General features: G+C 47.9%; 1 protein-coding gene across 1 annotated transcript in view; it reads left to right on the top strand.

Annotated features, from left to right (window-relative positions):
• Positions 1–20,763, top strand: part of FGF9 (fibroblast growth factor 9) — a 29,616-nt gene extending 8,853 nt beyond the window's left edge. The window contains exons 2-3 of the mRNA XM_005888727.3: positions 945–1,048; positions 17,459–20,763. Of these exons, the coding sequence (XP_005888789.1) occupies positions 945–1,048; positions 17,459–17,704 (350 nt within the window). The 3' untranslated portion in view covers positions 17,705–20,763. The remainder of the gene's footprint in view (positions 1–944; positions 1,049–17,458) is intronic.
• Positions 20,764–21,354: the final 591 nt, after the last annotated feature.

The following is a 21,354-nucleotide window of genomic DNA, read 5'->3' as shown; positions in this document are numbered from 1 at the left end:
CAAATATTGTGTTATCTTAATTGCCTAACTATCTCTTTGCGGCTTAGATAAGCACAGAGAAAAATCAATACTTTGTTTAAGCAGAAATATTTGGGATGTAGGCCTTTTAGTTTTCCAGATGGAGCATAATACAGTTATACTGGATAGAGAGAGCTGGATAATTTTCGATGTAAACCAGAGAAGTCTTTGGTTGGCATCTCCATTCTTACTTGAAGAGACATAGACTTCTCTCTGAATAGAACTTTTTTCCAATCCATGTCCATACACGGATACTTCATTTCACAGTTTTAAAGTAGAAGTAAATTTTCTCTTACATTATGCTCATATAAGTTAGTTAGAACATGTACACTGGCTTATCTGACCTGTCATTTCTTACCACATCTGTGTAAATACCAGGTTTTTTCTTAGAGAATGAACTTATGGTTATGAGGGTGGGGGAAGGTTGGGGGGAAGATTAGGGGGAAGGGATGGCTGGGGGGAGTTGGGGATGGACATGTCCACACGGCTGTAGTTAAAATGGATAACTAACAGGGACCTCCTGTACAGCACAGGGAACTCTGCTCAGTGTTATGTGGCAACCTGGATGGGAGGGGAGGGTAGGGGAGAATGGATACATGTATATGTATGGCTGAATCCCTTTGCTGTCCACCTGAAGCTATCAAAACATTGCTAATCAGCTATACTCAATATAAAATAAAAAGTTTAAAAGAGAAATGCTAGCTTTTTATTTAAAAACTTTTTTTTTGTTATGTGTCATGTTGATAAGTGTTTTTGTCTCATGACTAGAAGCTAAGATCTAGTGGAAAAATCAATTCTTTGGGGCAGTGGTTTTAAGAGAAGACGGTTCCTGAGTAAATGCTCCTCTTCGGTGCTCCCAGGCTTGTGGACACGCAGAGGGCAGTGCTCCACGCCCTGACCTGTGTCCCTCTGTCTCGGTCTTGCAGGGATCCTGGAGTTCATCAGTATAGCCGTGGGTCTGGTCAGCATCCGTGGCGTGGACAGTGGACTCTACCTCGGCATGAATGAGAAGGGGGAGCTGTATGGATCGGTAAGTGCAGCGGGCTACCTCGCCAGCATCCCTGACTCACGTTTGCTGGGAACCACTCTTTCTCGAGGTTATAAATAGAAATGAAACTGGTGGTGGTGGGAAGGGGAGTGTAGGCTTTCACTTTTTGAAGAAAACCACTTCATTGTTATGAATAGATGTCAGCCCTCAATCTTCTCTAGACCAAAGTTTCTAAAGCAAATGCTTTATTTATATGCTGAGCCATTTTCATTACCCAGTAAATAAAATATTCAAAACTGTGAAAAATCCTATCTTCTGGTATTGAATGGGAGTAATTTTTGAAATGAATTGAAATGATCTCTCCCCAGCTTTGGCAAGCATTGTAATTAAAACTAGAAATAGACCATGCAGTGAGTATCGGCCCTTTTTCTGAGCTACATAAGATTTTCATTATGTAGAGACAAGGGAGATGGAAATTACTGTCAGATATTCTTGTAGGCGAAAAGGAATAGAAAAATATAATAATTATTTGTAACTATTATGAGTTTCTTTTTTCTTGTGTCTTCCTTCCTGTCTCCAGTGGGTTGGAAGCTCCCTGTGGAGGCAGAGAGCACTCACTGCAGCTGGCCGGGCACCTGGAATGGTGGTCTCCAGAGTTTTCTGAGCGTAGATCTCAGTGCCTCATGTCAAATTGTTTAAAAGTTGTGTACATAAAGTGTAGCCCATATATGTTATGTTGTTTTCTGCAGCCCGCATTAAGGTGAAGTGCTCTGAAGGCAGGGATGGACAAGTGGGCAGTCAGAGGCCATGTTCTGTCCATAGCAGATGGACCTGTGTCCTCAAGGCTGTGGCCCGTTGTGGGGGCTTCTCCAGGGGCCCATCTGCCCCATTCCTTGCCCCCGCCCTTTCCGCGTGTCCCGGCTGAGCCCCTCTGGGGCAGAGACCTGGTGACCATGGGGTAGCGGGGAGGCCTGACTGCGGGCTTGTGAGGCCCCCTGCCTGGTTCAGAGCCTGAGGTGCCCAGCAGAGGTGGGACAGCCCCCTGGCCCTCTGTGTCCTTGCTGGCCTGGAGGTGTCCTCAGGCTGGGGCCCTGCTCGGTGGACGGTGACCAGGCCTGCATTTTCCCTCATTTCCTTCCTCAGCCTCCAGCCTCCCCCGTGCCCACCCTGGTCCCGCCGACAGAGGGTCCCTCAGCCCCCGACACCGCTGCTTCCTGCTCAGACCGCTTGAGCTCCTGCCCTGAAGGCGCTGGCCACCTGCTTCCAGGCACTCGCCTCGCCGGACCTTGCTGCCCGGGTCTGCTCTGCTAGGCCGTCTCCTGCCCCTGTCCCATGTGCCTCGAGTCTGCCCCCTGCTCTTCTCTGGTCACTTGTCACCTGATGGGCTGTGGGGTCGGGTCCCCCACCCCGCCCTGCCATCCTCTCCTCCCTGTGCCTCAGGAGACAGCTTTTTTTCTTTAGGATTCAGTGATAATACTGCCTCTTCTACAAAACCTTCCTACCCACTGGAGCCCAAGTTCTGGGTCAGCATCTCGTATGTGTGTGTGTCCTCTGGGCTCTGGCGGTGCCTTCTTTATATTTCCATCCTCACCTGAGGAATTTAGACTTCTGGTGTGATTATGTGTCTGTGTTGGTTGTGTGTTCATGTTGGTTATGTGTCCACTGGAGGAACATAGACTTCTGGTGTGGTTGTTTGTCTGTGTTGGTTGTGTGTCCAGGTTGGTTGTGTCCATGTTGGTTATATCCATGTTTGTTATGTGTCCACTCCAGGAATGTAGACTTCTGATGTGGTTGTGTCTCTGTGTTGGTTGTGGGTCTGCGTTCCCTAGGTGTTGAGGTGGGGGCTGCAGGTTTCCTTTCAGTGTTGCTCTGCACACAGCCTGGGCCTGCAGCGGCGAGGGTCTTAGTTGGGTTGCAGTGGATTGAACGTTGTGGTTTATTCATGGCTTCCCGACCCTCAATGTGTGGCCCTGGCTGTCTCTGCCTGTGTGGTCAGTGTGTCCCTTGGGCCCTGCTGGAGGGAATGTCCATCTCTGCTCTCCCCCTGCTGAGCCAGGCTGTGACGTGTTGTCCTAGCATCCATCCCTGGGGGGAGAGGCAGAGGCTGGAGAGGATGGTGTCTGAGGAGGGTGGTGGCCATTGGGACACCAGGCTCCCCCACCTGCTCTTCCTGTCCAGATAGGGGCTGGACTCTGGTGGCCTCATGGCTCCTCTGCTCTGGGTCTCGGCCTTTCATGCCTTGGGCGCCCCGGGCTTCACTCCCGTCTTCTCTGCCTGTCCTTTGATGTTCTCTGTGTGCCCATGATGTTACACAGCAGGATTGCCTCTTCCAAGCTGCCTGCCTGGTTTGCCTGTGTGCATACCTCACACAGGTGTGAGGGAGTCCATCTCCTTGGTGGCCAGAGCCACACTGCACTGTGGTTGTCATCACCCTTGTGTGGCAGTGAGAACGGGGTGACCCACACATCTCCTCTCCATCCCAGAGAGACCGAGAGAAGGAAAGAGATGCAGACAGCGATTCTGTTATTAGCATGCCAGAAACGGTAGCTGAGAAGTTTACCTATGTGAAGTTGTGTGAAGCTCAGCGGAGTGGAGAAGATGTGTTTCTAAACATTGAGGAAACCTTGGAAAGACTGATCTCATTGGGAAAGAAGGTGAACAGGAGATTTGGGGAATTAGCCATCACTTTTATAAAGTCTATGCATGTGTAAGTGCAGCAAAAGTTAATGTAAAATGTATTTAGGATTGTTTTTTCTATTTTCATTTATGTGGTTCTTTTGCTTCCAAGACTATATTAGTATTAGATCTAAAAGGTCAGAGGTGAATGGGGTAATACTTATTCAGAAAAATATATAGGATTCTGAACCCTGTTAGAGGGCTTCCCAGATGGCAGTTGGTAAAGAACCCAACTGCCAGTGCAGGAGACATAAGAGATGTGGGTTCTATCCCTGGGTTGGGAAGATCCCCTGGAGAAGGGAATGGCTACCCACTCCAATATTCTTGCCTGGAGAATCCCCATGGACAGAGGAGCCTGGTGGGCTATGGTCCGTAGGGTTGCAAAGAGTCAAACACAACTAAAGTGACTTAGCATGTACACACGTTGTCATACTGTGGAAATAGAAAAAACTTTATTGCTAATGTATACTATGATGTGATTTAAGGAAAATCTGAGCCATTCTATTTCTGGGATGGAGTCTGATTATTGTAATCCTGTTTTGAATTCATCCCTATGTCCATTCATCTGCTCATTTTTTCACAAACATTTATACTTAATATGTGCCCAGATAACACAGCAAGTATCTCAGACTCTGGTGGGAGAAATATACCTATAAATAATTCAGTGCAGTATGAACTGTACCATGTTAGAGGAATCACAGATATCCTGGGAATCCAGAAGAGTGTCTAAGTAATTGCCTGGGGAAATTGGGTGGCAGCACTTCACTGGGTTTTGAGGGATGTATAGGAGTCTCAAAAAAGGGAGGCATAAAAGGAAAGGTATGTAATTTTTCAAATGTAAAGATTAGAATACCCTGCCTGGGTGAGATTTAGGAAGGGTATTAGATCTCTCTCTCTCTCACACACACACACACATGAGTGTGTACTTGGGCAGAGAATTAAAATGTTAGAGTACTAGTTTACATTTTTCACTTTTGTTCTCATGACAGAGAAAGAGTAGATGTAAAGCTTCATTACCTCTAGAGTCTTAATCTAAATCATCTGAGCATCATCAGGTTACTTCACAGTGTCAAGAATAATTCACTGTAATAAATACCTCTTTAAAAAAGAATGCCTTGAAAACAATTAATCTGTTTCAAGAAGCCTGCGTTTAATGAGAGTTGTTGACATTTTCATTAAAAAGAGGCAGCGCAGTCTCTAAAACTGTAACGGTACAGGAAAGGGGAACATGGGACCTGAAAACGTGGTGAGGACGATGACAGACCCCTGTTTGTATCCCTTTCAGCACCCGCCGTTTTCTGTCTGGAGTTTTCATTCCCGTTGGTCTTTCCCACTGAATTTGGCTCTTAGGAGCCGGTCTCTGTCTCCCGAAGGCCGTGCTGTGTATGTCGCATGCTGTTGGCATGTAGGGTCATCACCCCAGCCATTTGGCTGGTCACGCCTGCATCCGTGTAGTATGTCACACGTAGATAGCGTGACCCGAGCTGTCACTGTCCACCTCCACTGTCCTGATTTCCACCTGGGCCACCCTGGTTTTCTGCTGTTGGGACCTTGCTTAGATATTAAGGCTGAAAGAGAGGAGGTGGGGTAACTTGCTCCTGGGCCAGAGCTTGTGGGGCAGAGCGAGGACTTAGACCAGCGCTGGAGCATGGGAGCCTGGCCACCACCTGCCAGAGACGCTGGTCACACAGGCACCTGCAGACCGTCGGTTAGTTGTTACGTTTCCAGAGACACAGGTGTGCCTGGCTGGGTCCACGTGAGTCCGTGTAATCAGTAACCAGGGTGTGCTGGATTCAAACTGTGTTTCCACTGCGTAGAAACTTTAAAGCCCAAGACGTCACGTGGGGTGCCTGTCCACACTGGCTGGGCCTGTGTGAACCGGAGCTGTCCCTCGTGCAGTGTTTCCATGGAGGGAGGCAGTGGTTGGAGGGCTTCAAGGACCACCCATCCCAGGATGAAGGTGTATGTCCACCCCTGTAAGAGGAAACAGTGAAATATCTCAGATCCCAAAACCCCATTTGCCTTAAATTATTTTTGTTTTAAGTGAATATGTACAAACATAGACACTTTGTGCTCCTTTGGTGACTGCAACGCAAACCATACGTATATTAAAATTCACCCTGGACCGTGGAATGGCTGGACTCTGGAGCGGCAGGCGGGGTCTGATGTGATGGGTGAAGCTACCTGAGTGGGGCTGAGATACAGCTTCGGGCGCAGCACACCTGTCCCCAGGGCTCCTGGGGCGGGGGCGGCCTCCCATGGCCTCCTGGGTGAATTGCTGGGAAGCCAGGTGTCACCTGGCCCTCACAGATGGTCCAAGGATGTCGTTTCTCTTCCTGTGAGTCCCAGTGGTGAGGGTTTTGCTGCTCAGTGCTGAAGGTGACGTCAGAGACAGACACATCTTTAGGCGACCATGTGTGGTTATAGGCAGCCCTCAGGAGGGTCTTGAGTGGCCTTAGAAGGATTCCTTTACTTTTTGGGAGATGAAAAGTCCGAGATGATGCTCCTGCAGGAAGCTTGTTGCCCCTGGATTAGCCTTTTTCTTCCCGGTACGTGCAGCTGTGGAAACGTGCCGGGATGGGGGCGGTCCCTGTGGTCTCTGTGAGGCGTCTGCAGCGCCTGTGTGAGCAGCGTGGGCACATGCAGAATGAGCGTGTGCTTGTGGAACAGGACACCATGCCTGGTGGCCAGTCCCGCTGGACTCAGCGGTTTGTCTGTGTGCTGTGTCAGTTGAGACAACTCCGGCAGCGGCCATGCCAGTGGGTCCTGGATGCTGAGTCAGGGTGTCATTCCTGCAGGGGAAATGGCAAGAGTCTTCTGTGTGGTGGCCTCCCTGGGGCGGGCGTGCTCTGCAAGTGGGTGGCTTTAAGCAGACACTGAGTGATGGAGCCCGGCCTCCCATCCTATGCGCGGGTTGCCGGCTGTCAGAGGACTGCGTGGCGGTTCTTTGTGAAGGAGGGCAGCGCCTCGGGAGACCGTTCCTACTGTATTAGCCAGTTTAGCTAGTAGAGCATCTTTGTGCTGGAGGTGAGGAGATGGGGGTTGGTGGCTTAGTGACCTTAGTGAAGGTCACACAGAGGGTAAGGAAGGAGTTTGGTTTGAATGCAGGTGAATTAATCTTGTCCAATACACACAAGAGTGGCCATCTGTTTTTGTGAATTAAAAAAAAATATATATATATATTTTTTTTTTTCCCCCAGAAATAACCCTTTTATTAGAGCAGGGTCTAGTCTGCCCTTCACAGACATGATTTTGAAACAATTGTTTCCTTCTAGCAGCCTAGTTTTTACTTAGTGGTTCATTTGTTTCCTTAGCATCTATACTCCTGGCTGTTAATTAGTGGAAAATCATCTTTTATAAAAAAATTTATCTTCTTCTTTATGTAACTGTAGTCAAGTTTCTGTTGTTAAGCAGCAAGCTGACTCCCCTGATGCTCTGAGGCCTGTGTGGCTAACCTGGCAGATAAGCGGCGGCAGGGCTCACAGGTGGGGAGGCATCACAGGCTATGAAAAGTGAAGTCACTAAGTCGTATCCGACTCTTTGTGACCCCATGGACTGTGGCCCGCCAGGCTCCTCTGTCCACAGGATTCTCCAGGCAAGAATACTGGAGTGGGTTGCCATTTCCTCCTCCAGGGCATCTTCCTGACCCAGGGATCAAACCCAGGTCTCCTGCATTGCAGGCAGATGATCTATTGTCGGAGCCACCAGGGACCTGGTTTTCGTCGTCAGGCCCACGGGCTGGGCTCAGTGCACCCATGTGCACAGAGAGGGGAAGAGAGGGATGGCCCGGGACTGGGGTTCGTGCTCAGGGGCGGGCTTCCTTTAGGCTCCGGGATCTCGGTACAGAAGCTTCCTGAGTCGGTGCTCCGATTCCCCCCCACCCCCTGCCCCACACATCGCATCTCTTTGTAGAACAGGTGGGGCCTGGCCTGGGGCTTAGATGATCGGGACAGGACCTTCTGATTCTCTTCAGTCTCTGCATCCCCGCGTTCCTTGCAATGATGCTGTGGGGCAGCCGTGCACACTCCCTGCCACACGCACCCACACACAAGTGCACACTCACTCGTTTTCATAACCCTGCAGGGTTTGGCGGTGTCATTGTGCACACAGGCCAACACTTCTGTCGGTGCTGGAGAATAGTCGACCCTCTTGACTGCAGGTCACGTGCTTGCACGTTTGTCCACCAGCTGGGGTTTGTGTACCCAATTGTATGACCCTGGAATGGTGTGACTCACAAACCTGCCAAGAGCAGCAGCAGAAGCTACTGCTGGCCAGGGCCCCACGAGGCCATGCAGCCTTGTGCCTTCAACTCCTGCTGAGTGAGCATCCTCTCCTGCATCTGTGTAGTGCCTGGGGTCTCATGTTTTTGTGCTTTTCCAGGGTGGTTTCTCTGATCAGAATGCCCCCGGGGCCTAGTGCTGAGATGCTGTGCGTGTCCCAAGTGCAGGAGTCTGGGTGTGTGTCACGGAGGAAACACGGGCCTCACAGGAGTCTCAGCCGGCCTGGGTCACTGCCCTGCGTCCACAGCTGAAAAATCCACGATATTAACTTAAATGGAGACAAAACAAAGCAGGGCTGTGTATTGGTTGATTGACAAGCATGTGATGAGCAGAGAAACAGGCTCTGAACCCGTGTTTCCCCAGGAGCTGCAGTTCAGGGCCTGATCCACATGGAGTGGCCTCGCGCGTAAGGCTGCTTCCTCCTTGGGTGACCTTGGCGCTGGTTCAAGGGGCACTTGCCACTCTGGGGGGAGTTGGATGTACAAACGTGGTTGAGGTAACGGAATTGTGTCCAGAGAGGGCTGGGGGCGGGGCTTCATCTTGGGCTGGGAGGGAGGTCTGGATGGTTCACAGAGAAGACAGTTTGTGAGGGGCCGGTGTGAAGGCAACCTTGGGGCTGCAGGGTTTGGAGACGCGGCTGCTCACGGGTCCCTATTCTGCTCCCCCCCACCCCCACACACACAGCGGTCCTGTCTCTGCTTCTGGTTTTCCTGGCAGCTGCCAGAGGCCACGACGTTGACATTTGAGGGGTCCTCCACTGTCACTGTCCTTAGCTGCTCAGGGGACACTGCTGCCATGCTGCTCTGTGTCCTGGCTGGCGCTCTGGAGCCTCTCTGAGAAAGCCCCCCATCCTGGGGCTACCCCCGCCACCACCCCGCCCTAGTCAGGAGGGCTTGTCCGTTGACCTGGGTGTCCGTCGGTGATCTCACAGGCAGCTGAAAGATGTGTCTGCTTTCCCAGCACCCCGGCTGAGGGCCCCCCAAGGATGGGGAGGCCGTGGTGTCAAGTGGAGCCCAAGAAGGGCTTGTGAGCACTTAGGATCCTGTCCAAGCTTGTCTCCTCCTCCCTCAGCCCTTTGTCATCCTTGTCCCTGTCTTGACATCACCGCCGCAGTTTGCTTCTCCTTTGTGGGAAGTGTCTGTGTGGTGTGAGCTTGGACCCGCCAGGGTAATGCCAAAGCCGCCACCGGGCAGCTCTGCGTGGCCTGCAGGGACCTTGCCCGGGACGTGGACATGGGCTTGCTGTCTGCTCCCCACCCAGGGTTGATCTCTGTACCCCCTCCTTCCCGCACCCCCCCAACCCTGTTTTCCTTCGGCCTCGCTGTCTACAGGGCCTTGTCTCCGGGTCCTCTGGAGCGGCTTGCATCCCTTTTCCTTCCCTCCCTGTCTTTTGAAGTTGGTTTTCAGCTTGCTGTGTCTCTATGGAAGGTTCCTGCCTGTTCTTGCATCCTGAAGACTTTGAACTTGGAGATGAAGCATGGAGTGGGGGAAGCACAGGGCTGGGACCCGAGCTCCAGGCTTCAGGGTTGTGGGCTGGAGTAGGAACCATTGTGAGGATGGCTGGCGTGGGCGCCGTCTGGGCTCCTGGGGGCTAAGCAGTGGCTCCTCAACCTCCTTCAGGACTGAGTGCAGCCATGATGGATGTGCTGTCCCGTCCAACCTCAGAGTTCCCTGTGCAAGACCCATGGAAGTCGTGTTTCTTGCACCTTTGAATTCAGAAGTTAAGAGTTAGGACATCATGTTTGAAAGGAAATAAGCATTTTCCTTCAGATCAAACTATGACATCCCTTGCTTTATCCTTCAGACTGTAAACCATAAAGCTGTGTTTGCCGAGGTTCATTTTGTATACCTTCTTCTTAAGTGCAGCACATTAGTATGTTATGTTCTTAGTTGAATTAAATAGTTGGATTTCTTTATTAAGGACAGAGTTTCCATCATTGATGGTGGTGAGGATGGTTTCTCCTGTCCACATGCTGGCAAAGTCTACCAGCCATGGCAGTACCAGAGTGTCCACCCCCAGAGTTGGGGTCTCAGGGTGACAGCACTGTTTTGAAAATGGCCCATGATGGCCTGTGGATTTGGTGCCTGGGGGGAGCAGGGTGACTGACAGTGTCAGCTCGAATTTGTCCTGGAAGTGGGCTGTTAGCAGAGGGGCCCTGAGAGAGTGACCCACATGTTGCCCAGAGGAAGGGACAATGGCACTGGTAACTTTCCACGAGCATGGGGCCATTTCTGTACCACCAGGTGGGGGCTGGGAGGATGAGTTTGGTTCTAGAGGAGTCTGGGTTGATGTGAATCCAGTTGGAGCTGAGTGGTGGGGGCACCCGGGGAGTCAGGAGGTAGCAGAGACACGTGTGTGTGTGTGACCCCATGAGGGGTTTCTCTGTGCATCTTGGGGGGATGACTGTGTGTGTCTGAGAAGTTCCCAGTCCTCGGTCACTGCTCTTTGGGGCCGCCTTTCCTCTGCCTTGTGTGACACGTCCAGCTTTGCCCCCAGCTCTAGGCCCTCCCCAGGCTTCCCAGGTGCTCAGTGGGTAAAGAATCCCCCTGGCAATGCAGGATACACACGAGATATGGGTTCGATCTCTGGGTCAGGAAGATCCCCTAGAGAAGGAAATGGTAAACCTCTCCTGGGAAATCCTATCGACAGAGGCACCTGGTGGGCTACAGTCCATGGGGTCATAAAGAGTTGGACACAACTAACTGACTAAGCACGCATGTGCTCTGGATACTCTGTGACTTTGAGAACTGTTTTGCTACAGGTTTTGGTTTTTCTTCCCAGTCAGTTCTCTTGGGGTAGCTCATGACACAGGTTTTGTTGGTCAGGCAGATGTTCATTCACGAGCTGTGATTATTGAGGTCAACATAGGGAAGAGGTCAGCGGTGGGCCCCCAACATAAGACACCCTCTGAGGGGGGTGTCGTGCCAGTCTCCCAGGGAGGGAAGGAGGGGCCCCTGGTGCCATAGCCCTGTCTTTGTCCCTGTCCTTTCTTCCCTGAAACAGCAGCTTCCCTGCTTGGCTGCTGCCAGAAGCATCACTTGGCCGCGTCTTGCGTTGGCAACGGATGCTGCACATTTTAGTTGGTTTCTTCCCTACTTTCCAGCGACACTGCAGCTCCTTTTCCATTTCCCGTTCAGCGTGTCCTTCTCCAGTCATTGTGGGCATCTCGGCTTCCACACTGGATGCTCCAAGCCTGGACCATTTGCTCTTAGGCTGAGAGAGACCCTAGATGTCTCTGGGTCCTGTACCCTCTCTTCACAGAGAAGGAACTTGAGGCCCAGGATGGCTGATCAACCCCATTTTGGGTGTGGGTGTGTGTGTGTGTGTGTGTGTGTGTGTGTGTGTGTGTGTGTGGTCACCATCACTTCACTGCAGAGATTCTGTGAATCTTGTAGTTCTTCAGAAATTGCCTTTGGGCTTATACAGCCATTGTCTTTGTTAATCTTTCAGTTTCTCTAATTTCATTTCTGCAACCCAAGGCCTTTGCCTGTTTCGTCTACCACAGAAAATCTTTGGTACATTTTTCTGTTTTGATTCCACTCCCTGCAATGTGTGTTGATTGTCCTGCAGACTCGGTGCCTGGGTCCCATTGTTTCTAGGTGTGTCCTTAACAACAGGAATTGTTTCCTTCATTCCACCTCCCTGCCTTGAAGCTCTCCACTTTTCCTCCATTGTCTGTGCTTCTACTTTCAGTTTTTAGAGAGAGTAATATTTAGCTTGAAGTTTTTTCAGCTTTTGCAAGTCTGTGATGTGCATTTTAAGTGGTCATTGAATGACTTCTCTCATCAAGATAGTTACTATGGTAAGAAATGTTACATAAGCTTTCTTTTTAACTAGGTGTTCGAAGATCCTGAAAGAAATTTCATGAACTTTTCCTGTAGAGTTCTTGGCAGATGAATCAAATGTGCATTGTCTAGACACTGAGACAGAAGTAAGAATATTGCCTACAGTGAATATTAAACTTCTCAAACTGGAATTCTCTTCAACCTTGGGCGGGACTTTCTTTCCCCTGTGGGTCTCCATCTCTGAAAATATATTGCAAGTATGTGAACTAACATGATGTACGAAACAAATGTCTGTCTCTGGGGGTAGCTGTGAAGATTACCTCTAAGTAGCCTTGTCTGCCCTGCAGTACTCTTGGCAGGTCTTGTCCTTGGCTGAACTGTGGGTACCACGTGGCTGGTGAGCATACAACCTAGGAGATGTCGGTGTGTTCCTCCAGATTCAGACTGGGCCCTGCCTTCGAGTCCACAGATGCTTAAGCCACTTCTGGAGGGTTTGGTTTGGTTTGGTGGAAGGAGTGGAGAGAATGTAGGAATTCTTAATTTTCTGTATATTTGATGACACAGTATTGCCTGTCCACCTTGTTCTATGTGCATTCACCAGACACATCTGCTTCTTCACATGTTCCCCCAATTCCAGTGGCACATTTGATGGCCAGGATTGCAGGTGTAAAAGCAGGCCCATGGGGGATGGTGGGGATTTTAAAGAGGTTTTGAAACATGAGTCTGGACGTGAGACATGTTAAGGGACTGGACCTAAATGGAGCTTCTAATCAAATAAGACACAGTGTCTTCCCACCTGTTCTCTGTGTTTGTTGCTTTCTGTTTGGAGACTTCTCCCAGGAGAGAAGCACTAAAAGACCTGGCTTCTTAATAGTGGTCCTTTCATCATTATATTTAATCACCCCGATCCTTGCAACAGTTCCCACTAAGACTTTACAGCTGGATTACTAATGAGGAAGGTGCATCTATACAAGTAATTGGAGTTAAGGGAAGTCTAAATACCGTGACTGGGATAAACGATAGGCAGAAGGCTGAGTGCTGAAGAATTGATGCTTTTGAACTGTGGTGTTGGAGAAGATTCTTGAGAGTCCCTTGGACTTCAAGGAGATCAAACCAGTCAATCCTAAAGGAAATCAACCCTGAGGATTCATTGGAAGGACTGAAGCTGAAGGTCCAATGCTTTGGCCACCTGATGCGAAGAGCTGACTCATTGGAAAAGACCCTGATGCTGGGAAAGACTGAAGGCAGGCGAAGGGGATGACAGAGGATGAGATGGTTGGATGGCATCACCAACTCAACGAACATGAGTTTGAACAAACTTTAGGAGACAGTGAAGTACAGGGAAGCCTGGTGTGCTGCAGTCAGTGGGGTCGCAAAGAGTCAGATACAACTTGGCGATTGAACAACAAGGAGGTAAGGAGAGCGGGGTTGCTGAATCTATAAGCCTGCACGTGGAAACCTCGGTGATGGATGAGAAAGGTCTTAGCAACTGGACAACAACAACAGAGAATGAGTGATCACATCAAATCATTAACTTATAAAAGGTCGGAAACTCTCCTATCAGTGTGACTTCTGACCTTGGGATTTACATATTGTGAGTTTATGCTGGGGGTTTAAACAACTCTTTGAGTTGAACACAAGCAACCATTTGGATGGTGTGGTTAGAACTACACCATATGTTTATATGTATAAAAATGGAACCATGTTTTAAAATAGCAGCATAAGTCTATGTATTTTCAATGAGAACTCTTGACTCTCAAAGTTTGAAAACTTCTGATTTCAGTTTTTAAATGGGGACTTGGGCATGGTAACGCCCATGTGAATTACACATTTTCCAATTGTCAAATAGTTGAAATTAGTGTCCATATGAGTTTATGTCGTATAACATTCCTAAGTATTCTCTGGGGCATACTATAATTTTCACATTATTATCTCATACTTTGGTTTTAATAGGATTGGTAAAAGTTTTGAAGTTTTAATTTCAGTTTTTCCCACTGCTTAGAATTTGATGATATAAAATGAAAAGAGGTTTCCATAGTTGCTAACATTCACCAGATTTTGTTCCAAAGCATGGGCTTTAGAAGACTTTTGAATTAAAGCCACATTCTCCACCCAAGCCTAGTGACATAATCCAGCAGTTCAAAGATAGGTATGCCATAAACAGCTACAGTTAAATAATCTAAAAAAAAAATTAAAACATGGAAATACAATAAAACAAGAATTGATCACTTTATAGTGGAATACTCTATAAACCGTCTGCATTGGAAACATGTGGTGAGTTTTAAAACATCTGAGTTCTATAATTCTAAAGTGTATAGTTTATTTGAAGGCAGAAACTGTTTCTTCTCCTTTGCATATATATATAAAAATACAGGTTAATGTATATATTTTTGCTGTCCTGATTTGCATCTATTTACTTATTTTTAATTTAGGTAAATAACTTTGGACTGCACATTCCTAACATAAATATATTCACCTCAACTAAATATTTTATCCCTAAGTACTGAAGTCTGGTCATGAAAAGATTAATTCTGTAACTCTTGCTACTTTGTGTTTGTCTAAAACAAAAATCACTAATTAACATAAACCCAAATAGTAAGAAAAAATTATTTGAAAGCGTATACATGGTATAGAAAGGTATCAGGGTCTTCAATTTTTATGATCCTTTAAATTAGAAAAAGTTTTTAAGGTCTGCAGGTTTATCTGAGCGGCATTGTAATCCTTGCATAATAATTAGAGGAGTTCAACTGGACCAGGCGTTTGGCAATGTATTGTCTGCATGCCTCATTTAAATAGTTAACTGAAGTTATCCAGCCCTCCCAAGAATGAGATGATTGACCTTTCAGCCATCACAAAAACTGCTGTCTGGAGATCATAGTGGAACAGTTTACTTCATTTTCTGAGTTGTCTAAAAAGTTATATTGTATGTGTAACAACGTTACAACAGCCTCATAAGGGAAACAGAGCCATGTTTGTGGAGCAGTGAAAAGGTTAGTTCAGTTTCTTAACCACATTCAACTTTTTTAAAAAGGTTTTTTTGTAAACTGACAATACCCCAAACATGTAAAGCCCCTTTGGAGGGGCCTTGGAAGTCTCTGGACGGATAGGGTATCTGGAGGGAGCCTCTGTTAGTGAGAAGTGGGAGGTGGGGAGTCTGGGCAGGGCTCCTGGAGATGCCCCTTCACCATGACGACAGGATCCTGAGCAGGGACCCCGTCTAGGGCATTTTCGGGGGAAAGACACACTTGCTGTTGGCTGAGGTTTGCTCCAGTTCTGAGAGGTTCTGATGTGACCACAGCCACCTTGATGACCAGTGGTGTCCTGAGCTCTGGGCGCCGGTCCCCAGCTGTGCGCCTGACCTGGCCCTGCCCCAGGTGTGGCGCTGACCTGCTCCAGGAGGGGCTGTGGAGGCTGAAGCTGGGAGCATGCCTGTGGCTCCAAAGGCAGGCCCCTCATGGGTGCAGACCCTGAGGTGGCATGTCTTGTCCTGATCCATGGAGGGCCAGTGCCCAGCAGGTGTGACCCGTATTCAGAGCAGATGGAGGCCGGGGCACAGCTCAGGGTCCAGGAGGAGGGGAACCCTGTTTCATAAACAAAGTATCTTCCAGGGCTTCCCAGGCGGTGCAGTGGTAAAGAACCCACCTGCCGATGCAGGAGTCATCAGAGACATGGGTTCCATCCCTGGGTTGGGAAGATCCCCTGAAGGGGAGCATGGCAACCCCCCGCTCCAGTGTTCTGGCCTGGAGAATCTCATGGACAGAGGAGGCTGGCAGCCTGCAGTACAGGGGGCCACACAAAGTCTGACACGACTGAAGTGACTTAGCACACACATGCATCTGTCAGGTAATGTGGTTTCCTGCTAAGAAAAAGAAAATTCCTTTTTTGATTTCCTTGGTAGAACTGAAGGCTCTACAATTCCATTCTTTGGTCCACTTTATTAAGCAGAAAATAAATGAACATCACCTGCTTAGAAAACTTACTTAATCACTGCAAACTCAAACCAGACCTTTTAAGCCAAGAGTAATCTTGTCTGTGGGGAGAATATTTATTATACAGATGGAAGTAAAGTCTGAAGTAGCTGTTAATGTCTTTAACACTAGTTTTATTTTGTCCGCTTTAATGGAGATGGAAGAGAAATCACATTCAGCCTGGTCTCCCCAGTGTGGGGGTTTCCTCTGGGTTTGCTCATGGAGGGAGGTGGGGGCCTTTCTGTTAGTTCCCAGGGGAGGGGCTGCCGCTCCCCCTGCAACCCCCTTGTCCCTGTAGACCTGGCATCAGTGGTCCAGTGTTTCCCCATTGGTCTTTCTTGCTCGATCCTTTCCCCTGGTTCAGCTCACTTAACAGAGACTTGTCCAAGGACATATTTTGCTACCAACTCACTCAGTGCATTTTGATTATCCAGAAGTGCCCCTCCTAGGAGGTGTGGGTCCTGTGTGCCTTGGGTGGTTTAAGCGTTTGGTGAACGATGTCAGGAAGCTGGCTCACGAGGCCTCTGGTTTTCAGCATCCTCAGCAGGACTCGCCCCCCTTGTCCTCACCCTCACTGTCCATCAGGCTGGCTGTGAATCAGTGCGCTGAGTTGTGTCCTCAAGTGTGTAACTGCGTGAATATATATTTGTAGGTTTTCTTACTTACATAAGGGGCCAGGTGTGCAAGAGCAAGGGGAATATTTTCAAAAGTCATTTTAGTGTTTATTTTTTACATTACCACCTGGGAAGGTGTGGACCTTGAAGTTTTAGCAGCCCACCAACCCGCCCCGCATTGCCTCATTTGTGTCTGTGCCTGGAGTGAGCTCGCGGTCGGGGTGAGATGTGAGCAGGGCCTCCGGTCCTTACTCCTTTTGGCGCTCAGGATACATGACTGCAGGGGCCCTGGTTGTGTGGTTCCTGGGAATCCAGGCTTTCATAAAGCTCCAGTGAAAGGCAAAGTGCAATACATTTATGAAAATGTGGAGCCTTTCTGCTTTTAAACCGGGAGGGGAATGGTTCTTCTGTCTAAATTGAAGGAAGCCCAAGGGCTGGGATTTTTGTCTTCACTTCTTTGTACTAAGGAAGACCCAGTCCTGATAGAAAGCTTTGTATCTCAACTTGTGGACCCAGTGGTGGCTGCCTCCAAAGTCCCCAATGGCCTGTTCAAAATTCGTATTTCCAGACTTTCTGGCTCAGAATTGTAAAGGGCTGGGGATTGGAACTCTACATTGAAAGAAAAAAAGTATCCCAAAGTGATTCTTCTGCACGCTGAAGTTTGAAAACCACTCTTGTAGAGTAATAAATAACTTCCACTGCTTCAAAGGGCAGAAAACTTGTAACATCATGGGTGATGTTGGTCCACACGGCAAGGACTCTGAAAGGATGCTGACGATGAAGCGGCTCTCAAGCTCTGTCCACGAGAAGGTTCCCCGCCCCCAGGATGGTCTCCATCCTAACCGTTGTGGTGAAAACAGGAACAGCTCATGGTGTTAGTTGCCTTTGCCTGCTGACTCATTCAGATAATTGGCACTCGGAAAAGTTTAACTAGAAGAAATTTAGATTCTTTTTGTGCTTTAATCGTTACAAAAAAAATTAGAACATAGTTGAATTTATAGAGGTAAGTAGCTTTTGCAGAGTGCCTTTAAAGTGGGTTAAAATCGGTATTTTCTCACCAGTTATGTAACAACTTTTAAATACAGAAAGGAGCTAATTTTGCAAAATATTTGCTTTTGTTTTTTAACAGGAAAAACTCACGCAAGAGTGTGTCTTCAGAGAACAGTTTGAAGAGAACTGGTACAACACGTACTCCTCCAACCTGTATAAGCATGTGGACACTGGACGGAGGTTCTACGTCGCGTTAAATAAGGACGGGACCCCCCGGGAAGGAACCAGGACTAAGCGGCACCAGAAATTCACCCATTTTTTACCCAGACCCGTGGACCCTGACAAAGTACCCGAACTCTATAAGGATATCCTAAGCCAAAGTTGACAAAGACCTTTTCTTCACTTGAGCCCTTAAAAAAGTAACCACTATAAAGGTTTCACGCGGTGGGTCCCTATTGATTTGCTGTGTCATCACATCCATTGTTGCCAAACTCTGTCGCATGCATAGCCTGACGGAGGCGTGGAGGGGACGTGTGACTGTGCTGTACTCCGGGCTTGTCCTCCCGCGGGACCCCTGCCTGCTGTGCTGCTGGGTGGGTCTTGGGGCAGAGGGCGGCTGGGGATGCGGGGTGGGGGGCACATGGGGGCAGGGCCTGCAGAGAGAGGGGAGCAGAGAGGACAGGCCATGCATGTACCTGCCCGGTCTGTCCTTTCTCATCCTGGTCAGCACAGCCGCTCCACCTGGACGCGTCGGGACTGGCCGGCGGCCACGGGCCCGCTGCGTCTCCGCAGGTGCGGCGGGCGCGGTCTTACCGACAAGACTTTCTCGGTTCCTTGTCACGGGTGTCATCCCAGTGAATTTAAAGCAAAGACCTCTTAGTAAAAAAAAAAAAGAAAAAGAAAAAAAGTTAAATTTATTTATAGAGATTCCAAAGGCGACATTTTATTTATTTTATATATTTATTTATTATATAGAGTTTATTTTTAATGAAATATGTACAGGCCAGATAGGCATTTGGAAGCTTTAGGCTCTGTAAGCATTAAATGGCAAGTCCGCTAGAACCTGTGGTGAGTCCACGTGCGAACGTGGCGTGCATGGATTTCAGACACTCGAATGGCCCTGTGTCCCGAAGGCGACAGCCGCTGTCGTGCCCATGTTACTGTAAACTGACGCGTACCGCTCATGACACCGAGTATCCACTCTTCAGACTGCTTGTCCCATAGCTTACCCCAGAGGATTAAAGATTAACTGGGTCTCAAACGTTTATTCTGTGTCTGTACTATTTCCTCTCTCCTAAGTGGCTTCCTCTATCGTGGTTGGAGAACATAATGGTTGGTATATATCCTACTTGTCGAAATCTATTGCAGAATATACCAAAGCTAAACAATGACTGTGTTTTTGTTTTAGTCAAGCTCCAGAACAACAGGAGTCATGTCAAACATGTACTGGTTTAGAATTCTCAAAAAGGAAAAAAAAGCTTACTTGGTACAGATTTTTTTTTTTTTAGGGGACAACACTCTGAATCAAAACAGCAGGATAATTCTTATAAACTTGGCTTTCAGATATTAAATTACACAAGCACCATAGGGGTCATTGTAACATCTTTTATAGAAAATTGCTTTCCGTGTGACCTGTCATAATACCTGGTAAAAACACCCTTCAAATAAGACTTGCAAAATGAAACTAATAAATCTCCATCAATCATGACAATGAGAGGGAAAATAAATACTTGTTGACTGTGTTTTGTTTTTTAAAAAGGTCTTCACAAGCACTTGATTTTTTTAGAGGGGAAGTTACTTTATAATATCTCTTTTACTAGCCTTTTATAACATTTTATGCTGAAAAGCATAAGAATACATATTTCTTTAGTAGCAATAATTTTGAAACCTTCCGTTGGGCAAGGGAGACTATTTCTTACTCTATACTAAGGAGAAGAGAGCCAAATTCTTAAAGCAATATTTAAGAAGAAGAAATTTATAACAAATTCAAATACCACATATAACGCTTTCTAGCCAGTTACATGGGAAATTGAAAGTGACAGTTAAAAAATGTGTTGGGATTTATGTAACTAATTTTAAAGTTTAATATTCCAGCTTTGTTTTGCTCTGATGCACATTCTGTATGAAAAATAAAACTATGTCACTGGTGAGTCAAAGCTGTTTTGAGGTAGAAGCTCATGGCTTCTTGTCAATAGCACAGGGGCCCCTTCCCTGGCCCAAAGTGGAGAATGGGCAGGTTCACTGATGTGCATTAAGGAAGAACCAAGTCCAAGATTTGGAACTAAGAAATGATGTGGGGGAGGGGGCAGAAGCAATGTAAAATATCTGATTGATGATAAAGGTCAGAATGTCCTCTTCATTTATTTTCTTTTTTTTCCTCTAAACAGAAGCTGCATTTAATCCCAAGATGTAGTATTCTTATTTATTATTTAACCCTTTGCTGCTGCTAATATGTGCACATATTCAGGCTGTAGATTTTCCAAAAGGCATTTAATATTTTTGGCTGAGAAACACCAAGCCTCTGACCACAGGGAAGGATCACGTTTCTAGGATGTCGTGGGTACAATGTTTAGCACTGAAGAAACTGATTTTAGGAGACAGCCAAAAGTGATCTTAAGGTAGCACTAGATGCTGGATTGACCTGTCGGAGAGAAAGAAAACCATCTGCGAAAAAGACAAAGCTCTCCATGGGTTCCTAGAAAGTGCTACTTTAATGTTGACTTTTGGAGGTTTTTTTTTTTTTCAGTGATTTTTTTTTTTTTTAAAGAAAAACAAAATGTTATATGCTTTGGCAACTGATATAATAAACTGTAATGGTGTGTAAATAAATAAATACTGACTTATGCAATTTCTGTACATAAGTGTGCCAGGGGAGTGGATGGCTCAGGTCTGGGGCTGGCACTGTCCTGTGGGGCCGTGGAGTGAGCCCCCCAGCTCTTGGCTTTGCACCCGGTTCTTGTCGTAAGGCACTCAAGGCCGTGGACAGCTGCCCCTCCACTTCTGGAGTGGTGGGTCCAGTTTTCACAAACATGAGCCTGGCCAGCCAAACCACTGTCTTAACTGGTGCCAACGCTGCACCTCAGTCACAGACTTAACGGACATGGATTGATCACCCCATCTGTCATGCAAATGTCTCCAGGCCATGCCAACAGACATGCCAGGTCATCTTGGGGCACCTGTCCCCAGGCTGTGCCGCAGGACATGCCAGGTCACCCCCGGGCACTTGTCCCCACCATGTCCTGCTCTGTGGGTCAGTGAACAGCTTCAGTTTATGGTTTTCATGTGATTTCATCTCATTGACACTATGCTGTGTTATTTACTTGATAATCTGTAATTGTATGTAAATACAGGATTATGTAATTTGTGTAAATACAAAATTACAGACTTTGGAAAACTGGTATTTTTTACTCGATGTCCATGTTGGAGCTGCTTCCGACTCTGTGCCTACACCAACTGATGGAATTTTAAAAACACGATCTCCTTGCTCTTACAGCTGTTGCGTGTGTGTTGAGGGGACGAGGAGGTGGGGTGCTGGGAGGGGGGAGCAGACCCACCCAGGTGTCTGTCTTTTCTGTGAGCCTGAGATGAAGGAGTGGGGAGTGCCAGGGTTAGAGAGGCGTGGGCATGCCTCGGGCAGCACTCGGAGCTGTGTGCAGGCCTCCATGGACGGTGAGGGGACAAAGGCTCTGTCTGAGGTCGCGTTCTGTGTGTGCTGTGTCATTTGACCTCGAAACGTGCCAGATTTAGATCCACTGTTTGTGGCCACTTGTGCGAAAGTGCAATGAAATGGTGGGGGTTGGGGAATGCACCAGATGGACTCAAAACATGCATGAGCCACCAAGCCCGTGTGTCTGTGTGCATGCATCTGTGATACAGGCAGTGTCATACTGTGTCCACAGGCATTTCATGTTTTAAAACTGATATTTTATTGTTGCCAGTGGGACAGGGAGGAATTATGAGACTGTAAGGTGCCTGCCTCCATCATTAAGAGTACCGCATCCTGGGGAGTGTGTAGGGCTGGCCAGGTGGGAGGAG

Source organism: Bos mutus, chromosome 12 (genome assembly GCF_027580195.1).
Source record: "Bos mutus isolate GX-2022 chromosome 12, NWIPB_WYAK_1.1, whole genome shotgun sequence".
Classification (NCBI taxonomy): domain Eukaryota; kingdom Metazoa; phylum Chordata; class Mammalia; order Artiodactyla; family Bovidae; genus Bos; species Bos mutus.
The sequence above is the reverse complement of the archived record's forward strand: the minus strand, read 5'-3'. Positions and strand labels throughout refer to the sequence as shown.